General features: G+C 33.9%; 2 protein-coding genes and 1 pseudogene across 3 annotated transcripts; 1 reads left to right on the plus strand and 2 right to left on the minus strand.

The window, feature by feature from the left end:
- Positions 1-512: 512 nt before the first annotated feature.
- LOC118051443 (zeatin O-glucosyltransferase) lies at positions 513-2,731 on the plus strand. Of its 2 annotated transcripts, XM_073405249.1 has the most exons (2): positions 513-2,055; positions 2,527-2,731. In XM_073405249.1, the coding sequence occupies exons 1-2, from the start codon at positions 638-640 to the stop codon at positions 2,714-2,716; spliced, it is 1,608 nt and encodes a 535-aa protein (XP_073261350.1). In that variant the 5' UTR covers positions 513-637; the 3' UTR covers positions 2,717-2,731. The 2 variants fall into 2 exon arrangements, with proteins under 2 accessions (XP_073261350.1, XP_034917988.1); XM_035062097.2 differs by lacking the exon at positions 2,527-2,731 and having other exon boundaries at positions 520-2,161.
- Positions 2,732-9,658: 6,927 nt separating this feature from the next.
- LOC118051436 (glucan endo-1,3-beta-glucosidase, basic isoform) lies at positions 9,659-11,070 on the minus strand. Its single transcript, XM_035062085.2, has 2 exons — positions 10,911-11,070; positions 9,659-10,808 (listed from the first exon to the last, which is right to left on the minus strand). Exons 1-2 carry the CDS (start codon positions 10,999-11,001, stop codon positions 9,868-9,870), a joined length of 1,032 nt encoding a protein of 343 aa, XP_034917976.1. The 5' UTR covers positions 11,002-11,070; the 3' UTR covers positions 9,659-9,867.
- A 3,472-nt stretch (positions 11,071-14,542) lies between these two features.
- Positions 14,543-15,682, minus strand: LOC118051426 (glucan endo-1,3-beta-glucosidase, basic isoform-like; annotated as a pseudogene).
- Positions 15,683-15,860: the final 178 nt, after the last annotated feature.

Below are 15,860 nucleotides of genomic sequence, written 5' to 3' on the forward strand. Positions count from 1 at the left end.
GACTTTGCGAGTGATTAATTTAATGAAATAGGTAACTTTCTAGAGGTAAAAAAAATGAAAAACAAGAAAAGGTGAATGACCGTGAGATGAGACTTTGTCCAGAGTGTTGCTGTTAACCAGAAATTGGCCACATACCTGAAGTGAACACAGTTTCATTTATGGCTCTATCCTGGCAAGAATCCATCATCTAGCTAGGCTTACAAGTTACTTAATACCTCTCTAACTACAAGTATAACCTTACCAATATAGCACATTAATTAATTAGAGATTGGAGACGTATACGAAAAATGTTTTCTAAACAATGAATATATGCAGTTTTTCTCCTATATATTATCCAATTGCATTTAAGGCTATTATTGCTACTGTCGTTTTTCATGCAGAAAAGCACTTCTATATATTATCCAATTGCATTTAAGGCTATTATTGCTTCTTTCGTTTTTCATACACAAAAGCACGTTATCAATCTCAAATAATTTGACAACTTCTATTGACGACAAACACAGCATTATCAATTTTATATTCTACTCATTATCCCAACCACCTTAGTCTCTATATAAAAGCCCATCCCCTAGCACAACAGCATCATACGAAACACATAAAATATATACCCACAGCCATTTCAAACATCTTCCACCCCATGGCTAACCAACAAGACCCACCAAGCCACGGCATAAATGACCTCACAAAACAAGCACAAGTTGTTGTGGTCATGGTGCCCCTTCCAGCACAAGGCCATCTTAACCAGCTCCTCCAACTCTCTAGGCTCATCCTATCCCACAACATCCCGGTCCACTACGTTGGCGCCACCACCCACAATCGTCAAGCCAAGCAGCGCGTACACGGTTGGGACCCAAACGCCGCTGCAAATATCCATTTCCATGATATCGAAATCCCTCCTTTTCATTGCCCCCTGCCCAATCCAAAAGCCAAAATCAAATTCCCTTCTCACTTACAACCAGTCTTCAACGCCTCATCTCAACTTACCAAGCCTGTTTCTATGCTTTTACGTGCACTTTCTTGCAAAGCAAGAAAGGTTATTGTAATTCATGACTCTTTAATGGGCTCTGTGATTGAAGAAGCTCGTTTCCTCTCGAATGCCGAGTCTTACACTTTCCATAGTGTGTCTGCTTTTGCTATTTCCTTGTATGAAAGGGAACGAGAAGGGAAGGTTATAGAGGAAAATGTGTTGTTTCCACGGAATACTCCTTCTCTAGAAGGGTGTTTTACCGATGAGTTTGCGGATTTCGTTGATTGTCATTACAGTAAGTACCAAAAGTTCAACACTGGCCGTGTTTACAACACTTGCAAACTGGTAGAATCTGCTTATTTGGATTTTCTTGAGAAAGATACAATTAAGGAAGGCATTAAGCATTGGGCACTAGGGCCTTTCAATCCTGTGACAATACCAGAAAGCTCAAAAAAACAGCATTTTTGCTTGGAGTGGCTTGATAAACAAGCAAAAAACACGGTAATTTACGTGTCCTTTGGGACGACGACCACCTTCGATGATGAACAAATCAAGGAGCTGGCAATTGGGTTGAGAGAAAGCAAGAAAAAGTTCATATGGGTTCTAAGAGATGGTGATAAAGGAGATGTTTTCAATGGAGAAGAGAGAAGAACTGAACTGCCAAAAGGGTATGAGAATTCAGTGGATGGGTTAGGACTAGTGGTGAGAGACTGGGCACCCCAACTAGAGATTTTAGCTCACCCAGCAACAGGAGGGTTTATGAGTCATTGTGGATGGAATTCTTGCATGGAAAGCATTAGCATGGGAGTGCCAATTGTAGCTTGGCCTATGCACTCGGATCAACCAAGAAACACAGTTCTAATAACAGAAGTCCTCAAGATTGGAATTGTCGTTAAGGATTGGGCGCGACGAGATGAGATTGTAACATCAAAGATTGTTGGAAGTGCTGTGAATAGGCTAATGGCATCAACAGAAGGTGATGAGATGAGAAAGAGAGCAGCAGAAATGGGGGAGTCCGTGCGAGGATCCGTGGCTGAAGGTGGAGTTTCTCGTATGGAGATGGAATCCTTCATTGCTCATATCACTAGGTAATTAATTAAATCCAATTAACCCTGTTTTAGTCATCATGATGTGGAATTATCATGGCTATCAAATCTGAATTACAATAAAATGAAGGCAGTTAAGTCCAAGAAATGTTGTCCTTGTACTCGTTGGATTGTCATGAAATTATATTATACTGTTTTTGCTTATAAAGGAGGAGAAGAAAATGCAGACTGTTTTATATATATAGATTATACATTCACTAAGAATAGTTTGAGCGATTCCATCATATTTATATTGGAATTAAAGTTTATAGGATCTTTCAATTAAATTGAATCAAAAGAAACTACTTAAATGTGGGATTGGATGCTTCCATGTTTAATCAAGCTGTTTTAACTCGTAGTGAAATTTTTCTTATTGACTAGACACAAAGAGAGAGATAATATAAAAAATTATTTTACAATGAGTAGATTACCCGAATGTGGCCGGTTTATCATGGAATTTGGTTCTTGTTGTAGGAAAAATTCAATCAAATACAAGTACGGTCATAGAAAGCAATCCCTGTGCTGTGCCTCTGAGAAATTAAGGGCAAAGGAAAGTGTTTCCCTCTTAATTAATTGCAACAAAGAAGGATATTCGTCCTCTTGGTCACACAAGCGTTTTAGAACAAATAATTTGCGAGGAAGGAAAAGAGTTGACAAGTTCTAATTGAGAACTAATTTAACGACTAATCTACTACAGAATAACTTGGCTTTATCTAGCAAACGCCTAATTAATTAATCTATTTTCGATGAATATTACACATCAAACAAAATTATTGGGGAAAAAATTCCAAAAAAAATAAAATGTGTGCGTTGATCTTACGCTATTTTGACCCGCCCACCACTTACGTACACTATTAAAAATAATTGTTTCTGAAGACTTCTTCTGAGATTACGTCTCAAAGCTTGATACTCCTACTATATATATATATATATATATATATATATATATATATATATATAGAGAGAGAGAGAGAGAGAGAGAGAGCATCCATATTAATTGATGTATTGAAAAAATAATAATTCTTTAAAGGTTAGATTTAAGGTGAAAATTCAAAAATTTAAAGAGAAGAGAAAAACCTCCTTAATTACTTTTTTATGTTAAAATATTTTAATTATACAATGGAAGTATCCATTAGATTAGATTTTAGAAGGGGTAAATACAGTAACGGAACTCCCTAGAGTTTATGAAATTATAAGAAAAAAAATTTCAATTTGAAGGTATTACAAAAAAAGGGTCAAAATATCTTTGATATTTTAAAATTTTCCTTGATGTTAAATTATTAGTTTTAAAAATATTGATATCATCTTGGTAAAATAAAAATAAAATTTGTATTATTTTCTTAAATATAAAAAAGTTCTTATTAAAATTTAAACTTGTAAATATTTTATATAATTTCACAATATTTATTTTGAAAGTTGATAAGCAAGAGACTATAGTAGCTTCTATTTTTTTCTATAAATTTTTTTAGTTAGTTAAATAAATTTTAAAATATAATTGTGTTTTAAATTTTAATTTTATAAAAATTAAAATAAAATATTTTTTATTTATAAAACTTTATTTTTATCTATTTTATATATAAAAATCATTTATAATAACAACTAACACAATAGAAAAGACAAAATTCGGACAAAAACATAATTATATGTTATTTAACTACCATAAACTGAGACCTTTTATTCAACAAGTATACTACTTAAACTCTATTATTAATGAACAATTTATTTCATATAATATCATAAACATGCAACCTTGTCAATATTTACTGTCCCAAAACTCATAGCTGACTGAATCATAAATCTTTCAATTAAAAATGTCATAATTCAATTTTTAAACAAATAATAAAAATTAAATATAGTTGACAATGAGGTTATGACAATAAATTTTGAAGTTTAGGGATAAAATTATCAGATTTGAGAATAAATTGGTCAGAAATTGAAGAATTAATAAGTTTGGAAATTTAATTAAACTTTGATTTGATTAATTAATTCAGGGACTTAATTGAAATTAATATAAGGGTAAAATTAAAAGGGATTTTAATTAAGGTCCAACTATCAAAGTTTCCAAAGAAAGCAGGGACCAAAGTGAAAAAGTGCCTCAAATACACAAACGGCACCGTTTGGAAGCTGTGTTCTTCATCCCAGGAAAATCCCAGTGCATCCGATCCAAATCGTGACCATGTCTTCTGCCACGATTGCCACAATCCCGTAGGCGGAGGTGATGATTTTTTTGAAGGTCTCTGGCCTTATAAAAGGCAGGACGAAGAAAACACAAAGGAGGAGGGAAGATCGAAGGGCTAAAAAAACAGAGCAGAAATACAGAGTAAAAAACACAAATTCACCGAGGGGGAAGGGGCCATCAACCAGCAGACCTGATGCTTAGACCACCATCATCTTCGTCTTGAACAGAGAAGATCGGGCAGAGGAGCAAGGGGAAGGACCAGGGAAGAACAACCCAGAACACAGAGGAAACAGAACCAAAGGGGGGAAAGAAGCCAACGTACCCCAGCTTCGCCTTCGTCTTCAGAACACAAAGACAGTGAGCAGACGAATAACAGAGAACAAGAGCAAGAAAACAAAGAAAGGAGCGACTGGAAACAAGAACAGGGGACGAACAAGCCAAGAATCGGAGAAAAACAGAGAGAAAGGGACGAACATAAGCAGAGGAAATCCACCGTGACCAGAACCATTGTTGCTGCTGCCTTCGGTGTATCCAGAGCCAGGTAAGTAAGTTTCTCTTTCACCGCTTTTCATTTTAATTCACTTCCTACTGTACACTCTCAATTAATTCTCTTTATCAGCTAATGCACGCGTGATTTAGTTCACGCGCGCTTCATGTTGCCCAGCCGGGTCACTGGCTTGGGCCAGTGACCGGGCTGGGCTGGCTGGGCCTAGCCCAGCCCATATGGGCTGTGCTGGGCCCAGCCCCCACCAAAAAAATTATGCTGGGCTGGGCCCGGCCCAGCCCGGTCCAAAAAATAAAAAAATAAAAAAAATAAAAAAAAAAGACAGAAAAAAAATAAAAAAAAAAATATGTGTGCATGCAAAAAAAAAAATAATATAAATTTATTGGTTTATTCACTGACGCTAGAGTCAGGAATAAAAATACCAGTTTAAATTTATATTATTCATTGTATTTTATTTTTATTTAGCAAGAAAAATGTGCATGGCATTAAAAAATAAATTTATTTTATTTGTTTATTCACTGACGCCAGAGTCAGGAATAAAAAAATACTGATTTAAATTTGTTTTGTTTTTTATAGCTGCGTAATATTTACCAACGTCAGAGTTGAAAATATTCGTAGTTAAATATTCATTGGCGCCATAGTCAAGAATATTATAAGCAGATTTTCATAGCATGAAATAATAAACATTTAGCAATTTAAGATGAAACTAGCAATGCAGCCTACCTCAGGTAGGACGTTTAAGGGGTGATAATATCTTTCCTTTTACGTAACCAGTCCCGAATCATAAAATCTCTGTTGACCAGTTAGGGTTCCTAGTGACCATAATACTAGGTGACGACTCCTTAAACAAAGACAATTCCCCATTAAAGAACAGGATGCCAGAAATCCGTTCTTTCCCAAAGAATTTAATTTTTAAGGCCGCCGCGATGTCGGGTGCGACAACAAGATAAATAATTTTTCACATGATTCATAACACGTGTATGTACTGTTTAATTATTATTATTTATCTGGATACTTAATTTAATAATACATTTCTTATTAAATGTTCATGGTTGTACTTCATGTACCAGGTTTATAAATTAGGAGGGAATGATAGTGTTACTTTGTCTTTACTAAGTCTAAGTCCTAAAAGAAAAATGAAGTGCTACAACAAGTATATTATCAATGGATACATGTTTCATACAGAAGAATATGAACATGGTAGAAAGACATGTAACAATAGGCTTTGTGTTAAAGGATCGACTTCAAATGAATTTGAAATTGACTATTATGGAAAATTAGAAGAGGTAATTGAATTGCAATATCATAGCGTGCAAAATAAAATATTTTATTTAAATGCTATTGGTATGACACCACTGATAGAGGAATCAAAGTAGATCTCTATCATGATTTGTCCAAATTAATTCAAAGGCTAGAACATGTTATCGATTTACTTCGATTTCCAACAAATCAACATGGTTCGGCCAAAAATAGGTTTCGGTATCTAAACCAAATGTTAGAATTTGAACTTATTAAATTATATTATTGATGCGAATGAACCATAAATTATTGACTAACCAAGTCCATTGAATAATTTTGAGCAAAGAAATGGACAAATATTGGTTCAAATCATTTAACTAAGACAATGTTCTTTATAAGAGCACAAAGAACATTGCGCAGCTAACAAACCCAACAAACATGCCCAAAATGCAGTCATTATCAAACCTTCAAAATTGATATTTTTGGCTTCTAAAATATGTTTTATTTATACCAACAACTTACATTAACATACAGAAACATATTTGAATAAAAAAAATACTAGCAAAAAATATCAAAATACTAAAATCAAGCTTGAGATACCAAATCCAAAACAAAAATAACTTAACACAACCTATATGCTCATGCAACATGGATTCAAAATTGACTTTTTGAAACCCATTTTGTGCATGTACATGTATAGAAAAGCCAAGCTAAACACCTTTGGATTAACATGCATAAGCTAGGTAAAAAAAAAAAAAAACTAAAACAATATTATATATCAAAAACAAATTAAAACAATAATAAACAAGTATCAAAACATAAAAAAACTTTAGAAATAACAACACTAAATAGAAAACACAGCAACAAAGTGGTGAATGCAACATCATTTTGTTAAGCATTTTGAATATCTTTGTTATGCTTGTAAACATAAAAAAAAAAAAAAAAACAACAACTAAATAAGGCCACAAGGGCCTCTTTTTGGATTAGAAAGGTATCTAGGATAACTATAATTTTTTTTTCCGGCCCCTTTTCTTTTGATTTTAAGGGGGTATTTATAGGGTTTTGGGAAGGATTTTGAATCAATTCTTGACCTTTTATCTTAAGGGAATGGTTGTGACCCCTTAATAAGGACCCATGAGAAGCCTTTGGTGTGAAAACACAAAAAGAAGCTAGTTTTTTACATAATTTAGTTTCACCCTTGGATGACTAAGTTGTTTATTTTTTAGGCTTAGTCGGAGCATTATGACATCATCATCCCCTGTGACCACCTTAACTTGTTAGAGGGAATGCATGCATTTCATTTGAATACAACCTTACTCAATTTGAAGATCTGTAAATTCATATTTATTTGTTTGAAGTTACCAGCCCAATTAGCCAAAACAATCGAAAACAGAGGTCTAGTCAACTAAACACCATGTCACTCACCTTCTCTTCTTTAAGTTTGAAAGACGTGTCGTTTGGGTGAGATTATGGATTTTAATTTGGGATTTGCAATTTTCAATTGAGTCTTTGTTCTTCTAATTTCTTTTAATTGCTCTCTTGATTGCCTTTAAACTTTTAATTTCGTGCAATTTCACCACCGACAAACTCAACTGTCAGCCTTTAAGTTGGCCGCCTTTTTCATTTTGATAATTGATTCTGAATTTGTGCATTTTAACCCTCAATTGACCAAACAACTTCTAATTTCTTCAATTTGATCTTTGATTTGGTTAATTTCAGCTCTTACATTCACACGTTTTTTCCAATTTAATCCTTAGTTTTGTATTTTTTTCAATCACGTCTCTAATTTCCCATCAAACTTCTATAGTTATGCAATTAAACCCTTGATTTGACCAAATTAACTCTTACAAATTTCAATTCAACCTTAGACTTTAACTTCTTCTAATTAAAGCCTAAATTGACTAAAAAAATAATTTTTCTTGCAATTAAGCCCTCAATAAATTCAATTAAACCTTAAAAAATTTTAATTGATCACTTAAATATTCAATTTTGAATTTCCCTCCTCAGATTAAATTTTCTTTCTCAATAAAGCATTCATCAATGGAAAATACACTGCCAAATCTTTTAATTTTACATATTTGATCATTCTCAACCAATCTTTGATGATTCCCTGGCGTTCCTTAACTGAGTTGATAAGTGTGCTATAATTAAAAAATACATGAATATCTCATATAAGAGAATAATGAAGTTGTAATTAGGCTGGATAATGGAGCTTCTTCCAGGCGGAGAAGGGTTCAAGATGACCCAGTTATACGAAGGTCACCTATTGTGTCCTGGTTCTATATGTGATAATTATTGAGAGATTTATTTTTTCTTCCTAATTATAAACTAATAAATACTCCTTTCAAGTCCAACATCCAGACTATGATCTAATTATGAAGGCAAACTATCTATAATTTTAAGTTTTGTGAAATCCTGATTTTTTTTCTTGTCTCTATATATATGTTGCGTAGAATATATTACAAGCTTCAATAACACAAATAAACCATAAATCTAAATAAAATAAAATATCATTTAAATCCACATTTCAAATCTAGTCTCCAAAAGGTCACCTTCTTTTAAAAAAACATAACGCTAAAGAAAGAAAATTTGCTACAAATCTATCTTAGAAACCAAAATGTAAGCTAGTGCCCCTATTCGCCAGTTGTCGCCGCTGCCTCCATGGTGGTGGTTGTGGCGGTGGTTGATGGCGAGCAGGTTTTATTACAAGAGGAACAAAAAAGCGCGCGGTGTTTTCTTAAAATTAAAACGAGGAGAGAAATTATAACCGTTTGGTCTGTGATTTTTTCCTTGATGATTATTATTCCGCAGGTCCATTAGTTTCGTTAAAGAAACCCAAAAATAGACGAAAGCCCACGAACAGTAGTAGCCCTTTAAAAAAATATATATATATATATATAACCCTCGGGATTGCTTCATATCAATAAAAATTTAGTTCTTTTTCGAATGATCTTCATGATACATCCTTATATTAATTTAATTAAAAAACTAATTTTCTTGAATGTGATTAAGTCCGAATTGTTTTTCCGTATACAAAAATATTTTGTTTTTATTTCAAGTTTGGATATCTTCAGTCACATTATTTATTTCATAATTAATTTCCCAATAAAACATATTTCCCAATAAATCGCAGATAAATTAATTTCTCTGAACTTTAAATATTGTAATCACCGAAAGATAAACATAATGTTGCAAAGATTCCTTGACAAAGTGTATGTCAAGATAAAGTGTAATGTAAATTGCTGGAAACAGAGCATATCTATGGTGCTATTGGTATGATCCTGATTCTGCGACAGGAACTGCTAGATTGTTTCAGCTTGCATGTTATAACTTCAGTGCCTGCCTGCTGCTTGTGTCAAGGTCATTTCTCACTTACAAATTAAAATCTAAACGTTTTGATTGTATTAAGGTTCATTTGTTCTGGAGTTATCCTCTCAAATCTCTTGAATTTTGTTTTTTAGAGGAGGAAATATATATCTTAAACTTTGATTCACCCCCTTCAGATTGATGGAAATTGTCGAAAAATTAACTGCTTAAATGTTGATGAAATAGCTTTAAATATGAATGAGTACTTTAAATATTAACTTTGATCTATATCTTAAACTTTGATTCACCCCTTTCACATGCCCTGATGGACAGGAATAATTGTGATCGTTAATTAGGACCTTGAGTGTATGCCTGTAGAATTCAAGAAACAATCCTAATATTGCATGATACTTCGTAAGCATACAGTCCCCTTGTGAGCATGTTATTGATTACATTTAACTAGACATAGTTTTTCTTTTCCCTGCCTTTTTCAGAGGATTACAGCCTTCTTATTTAATATTCTCCATACAAATTGGAGAGTATCCTCCACCACCATTATTCTACAGAGAAAACTTTTTGGCACTCTTTAGTTGAGATTGATGTCATATTTTGGCTGTTTATTTGGAGAAAAGAGCCCCCAATGTTTCTCAAGTTCAGGGTTTTTGTTACTCTCATCAAACATGGCAAAAATATAAGTTTCTATAGGCTTTCCAGGCCTCTTTGGGCTTCCTCTCTTCACATGTTGAACTAAGTTGTTGTTATAAGTTCTTGCATTATCAACCGATGTTCCTGTCTCTCCAGCCGTTGGCCAACCACTCTCTGATACCACGATTTCCAAAGAACCCCCTCCAGATTTCTCCAAAGCAGCGTAAACAGTGTCAAGATTGGCATCGAAGAGGTTTTGGTAACTCAGTGGTGGGTCAGAGACTTGTGGTGATGGAGCTGTGAAAAGAGCATAATCAAGACGAATGTTTTTTGTGTCACCTAAGTAACTGAAGTATGGATACAAGTTAACCAGTAATGGAGCTTGGTTGTTCACTAAAAAGGGAATGATCGGATCGAGTAGTGGTCTACGGTCTCCCCTGAAAGAGCCTTTTGAGGGAGGGAAGGAACCATCCGCTATGACCCCGTAATCAATAGCGGTTGAAACTTTGATACTTCCTAGTCCAGCTGAATTGAGTGCGTTGCGAATGTTTTGCATGGCAGGAACTAGAAACTGTGCAGATGAATCTGAGGGCTTGACCTCATTTCCTACCGCAATGTATCGAAACTTGACATTGCCAAATTGTTTTACATTGCTTTGCACCCATGCATTCGCGTTGGCTTGACTGGAAGCAATCCTTTGAAGATCCGGATTTGGAAGACCTAGCATGAGCTCAATGTTGGTGCCTTGAAGGGCTCGTAGAGCATCTTGGTTTGGATCATAGAGTCGCATTCTGCGAATGCCCCTCTGGTTGTAGAGAGCTATGACTTCTGATGGTGGTGGCAAGTTACCAAGCATTCCATAGCAAACACCTATCTGGGCACCTGTATTGAAATATTGTGATTATTTAGCTAACCATAGATGTTAAGTTGATAGCTTTAGTAAAACTGTCAGATAGCATAAAATTAACATGATTATGAGTATACCTGTTGTATCTAGGCTAGCTAGTAGGAGCCCAAAGAGTAGCATTATGGAAACCATGGAAGGGCTTCTGCAAGCTAAATTTGATCTAGCCATGCTTAAGGAAATCACAATAAACTATGAAAGAGAGATTGCAACTATGTTTGCCAAACTCCCTTTCTTGCCTTCCTTTTTATAGAGAAAATGTATACACCTAGACTTGGTCTTGCTAAGAATTTTCCCATCCTTAATGCCAAATTCATTATACTGTAAACTACTGTGGAATGTATATTTTCCACAAATTGCAAATGCTATTGCTTGAACCATTCAATGCACATCTAACAGCTTTTCTTCTGGGACCTTATACATAGCTTTGAAAAGTCTTAAGAGCTATTAATTATCCTCTACGGCCTAAATTTTTCACAACCACTACAAGTTGTTTCACATATCTGCATCATACAAGAGCATTTCCTAGGTAATTAATAAACGTTCAGGTTAAAATTCATGTGTAAACTCGACAATTTTCATATATGGTGTTAGGTTTGGAATCATTTGGAGCTTATAAATTCGATACCGTTGTGTTCTAAGCCTTAAGACAGACGAAAGAAATTCTTGTATATTCTCTGCTGCTTGGCTCATTTTAAGGTTTATTCTTGCTGGGTTATCAGCGATAGAAGCATGTAAAAATTCTGTGATTCTAGCCGAGTTTTTACCGCAAAAAAAAAGTCTAGAATTCATATTCAAGTTCCAAATAGCTTGATCACATCAATTCGTGTTTCATACCCCCTGTATCATAGCTGTCATTTCCAAGCCAATTTTCCATCCTTGTTTGACCACACCAGGAACAAGGTCACATGGCAAGCCTCCATGAATTTTCAACAGCCCTCTCCTAGTGGGTGAATTAGTGCATTTATGGAAACCTAACTTATAAGGGGCTTGACTGGAATCTTTTTTTAACTTGGATCATTTTGTGGTGCAAAATGAGGTGATTGCTGTCCATACAAGAGGCCATACCATCTAATATCTTCCAAATTTGCGGATGTCAACTTCAGTGTATGGAAAAAAAAAATTGGAAAATGTCATATACGAACAAGATTATGGTAGTGCCGGTTTGTTTTGTTTGTTAAAAAGTTTTTTCGTTTTCTTTTTTTTTAGTCCTCCTACAATCCTCTTTGTGTAATTTAAGATTAGACATTTCATTTACGTATTGAGAACATCTACCTCTCTACAGTACAAAAGATTTATCCCTTCTAAAGTCTTTCAATGGTGATGTCGTAGACATCATGACAATCTTTAATTTAAAAAAGAAAAGAAAAGAAATATTTATCATTTTATTTTTAGAAGGGATAGGATTGATTTAAGAAATCGTTACACAGTATTATGATTAATAAAAATCATAACTGATTAACAGAGATTCTATAACACTAGACTGATTATATAAAAGAAAAAATATATTATCACTCCTTAAATGTCCTACTTGAAATATATTGCATCACTGATTTTGTTTTAAATTGCTAATGATTTATTGTATTATAATATTGATGGCCTGTCAATAATATTCATAACTTTAGTGTTAATGAATAATGAAATTCAGAATAATTTTCAATTTTAGTATGAATGTTAAATCTGATGGTTAATGAATATCGAAAGTATCTCCAACTTTAATATTAGTAAATATGAATGTTACATACTTTTCTTAATAAAAATAATTTTATTTATACACAATTCACATAGCAATGATAAAAAAAAAATTTGATTCATATATTAATTTTACAATATAATTTATTTTATATTGTGAAGGAATTTATAATGGATAAAAGATATTTAAACTTATTGAAGCATAGGCTAAGATATGGTTAAGTATTGAATAAAATATATGATAAAATCAATTCTTAAATAAATTTAAAGTTAAACTAATGTGTCTCGTTTGATTGTTTTTAGATTTTCACTAACATCATAGAAATTTGAATTAATATATATATATATATATATATATATATTAAAAAAGAAACTATGTCATTTGTTTTTATTTTTCAAGACGGTGGGTACTATAAATACATTGACCTTAAACATGGGTAAAATTATTATTTTTTATTTACAAAGATAGGGTTTAAGAGTTTTATTATTTTTAAAAATTTTGGATATATCCTTGAGAATGTTTTTAATTTCACCCTTGGAGTTATGCAATTGCACCCTTGGATCTCTGCGTTACTTAAAATCATTTCCCAACACTTCTGCCATTCCAATGTCTTTCTTCCATTTTGCCTTGAGATTTCACTCCCACAAAGAGATTCAATATTTATCTATCAAAACCATAATTCAAATCAACAATCAACCAAGTTTTGAAATGAAAATGTGAATTTGATCAGTTAGTTAATTAAATACGTGAATTGTAATTTTGCCAATGAAGTACAAGTGTAGAAAGTTTCTTCATCATTTACGTCATCAGTTCTTTTACTTCTTCTGATGAGAAGTCCCAGCCGCCTGCTGTCATCGCCGCCTCCATGGTGGTGGTTGTAGCGGTGGGTGATGGTGAGCAGGTTTTATTACAAGAGGAACAAAAAATGGCGTAGTGTTTTCTTAAAATTAAAACGAGAGAAATCGGATGCCAGGCCGCTATCAAAAAATAAAAAAAAAAAGTTTAAAAAAAGAAAACGAGAGAACCGCTTGGTCTGTGATTTTTTCCTTAATGATTATTATTATTCCGCAGGCCCATTAGTTTCGTCAAAGAAACCCAAAACAAAAAAAAAAAAGATGAAAGCCCCACGAATAGTAGTAGTCTTTAAAAAATAATTTCTTTTAAAAAAACCCACTGCTTCATATCTATCAAAATTTAGTTCTTTTTGGAATGATCTTCATTATACATCCTTATATTAATTTAATTATTTTTTAAAAATAAATTTTCTTGAATGTGTATAGTCCGAATTTTTTTGTGGATATAAAAAAGTAGTTCGTTTTTATTTCAAGCTTGGATATCTTTATTTCATAATTTAATTATCTTTCCCGTTATATCGCAGATAAATTAATTTCTTTGAACATGATATATTTTAATCACCAAAAGATAACCATAATGTTGCAAAGAGTATTTGACAAAGTGTATCCATTAAGAGGATTCTTGATGTTCCAACCTTCTATGCATGTATTTCAACATAAAGTGTAACGTAAATTGCTGGGAATTGAGCATATATATTGTGCTATTGGTATGATCCTGATTCTGCGACAGGAACTGCTAGATTGTTTCAGCTTGCATGTTATAACTTCAGTGCATGCCTGCTGCCTGTGTCAAGGTTATTTCTCACTTACAAATTAAAATCTAAACGTTTTGATTGTATTAAGGTTCATTTGTTCTGAAGTTATCCGCTCAAATCTCTTGAATTTTGTTTTTCAGAGGAGGAAATATATATCTTAAACTCTGATTCACCCCTTTGTGATAGATGGAAAATGTCGGCAATGTAATTGCTAAAATGTTGATGAAATAACTTTAAATATTAATGAGTGCTTTAAATATTAACTTTGTTCTAAATTAATCTTAAACTTTGATTCACCCCTTTCACATGCCCTGATGGACAGGAATAATTATGATCATTAATTAGGACCTTAAGTATATGCCTGCAGAATTCATGAAACAATGCTAATAGTGCATGATACTTCGTAAACATACAGTAACCTTGTGAGCATCTTATTGATTACATTTAGCTAGACATAGTTGTTTTTTTCCCTGACATTTTCAGTGGATTACAGGCTTCTTATTTAATATTCCCCATACAAATTGGAGAGTATCCTACACCACCATTGTTCTGCAGAGAAAACTTTTTGGCACTCTTTAGCGGAGATTGATGTTATATTTGGGCTGTTTTATTTGGAAGAAAGATCCCCCAATGTTTCTCAAGTTCAGGGTTTTTGTAAGTCTCATCAAACATGGAAAAAATATACGTTTCTATAGGCTTTCCAGGCTTCTTTGGGGTTCCTCTCTTCACATGTTGAACTAAGTTGTTGTTATAAATTCTTGCATTATCAACCGATGTTCCTGTCCCTCCAGCCGTTGGCCAACCACTCTCTGATACTACGATATCCAAAGAACCTCCTCCAGATTTCTCCAAAGCAGCGTAAACAGTGTCAAGAATGGCATCGAAGAGGTTTTGGTAATTCAGTGGTGGGTCAGAGACTAGTGACGATGGAGCTGTGAAAAGAGCATAATCAAGACGAATGTCTTCTGAGTTACCGGTGTAACTTAAGTATGGATACAAGTTAACCAGTAATGGAGCTTGGTTGTTCAGTAAAAAAGCGAATGATCGGATCGAGAAATGGTCTGTGGTCTCCCCTGAAAGAGCCTTTTGAGGGAGGGGAGGAATCATCTTCTATGACCCCATTATCAATAGCGGTTGAACTTTGATATTTCCGAGTCCAGCTGAATAGAGTGCGTTGCGAATGTTTTCATGGCAGGGACTAGAAACTGTGCATATGAATCGAATGGCCTCACCTCATTTCCAACCGCAATGTATCGAAACCTGACGTTGCCAAAACTCCTTACATTTCTTTGCACCCATGCATTTGCGTTGGTCTGACTGGAAGCAATCCTTTGAAGATCCGCGTTTGGAAGACCTAGCATTAGCTCAATGTTGGTGCCTTGAAGAGCTCGTAGAGCATCTTGGTTTGGATCATAGAGTCGCATTCTGCGAATGCCCCTCTGGCTGTAGAGTTCTATGACTTCTTGTGCCGGTGGTAGGTTACCATTCATTCCATAGCAAACACCTATCTGGGCACCTGTACAAAAAATACTGTGATTATTTAGCTAACCATAGATTCTAAGTTGACAGCTTTAGTAAAACTGTCAGATAGCGTAAATTAACATGATTATGAGTATATATACCTGTTTGCATCTAGGCTAGCTAGGAGGAGCCCAAAGAGTAGCATTATGGAAACCATGGAAGGCTTTTGCCAGCTATATTTGATCTAGCCATGCTTAAGGAATAAAC

The sequence above is a fragment of the Populus alba genome, chromosome 16, assembly GCF_005239225.2.
Source record: "Populus alba chromosome 16, ASM523922v2, whole genome shotgun sequence".
Lineage (NCBI taxonomy): Eukaryota > Viridiplantae > Streptophyta > Magnoliopsida > Malpighiales > Salicaceae > Populus > Populus alba.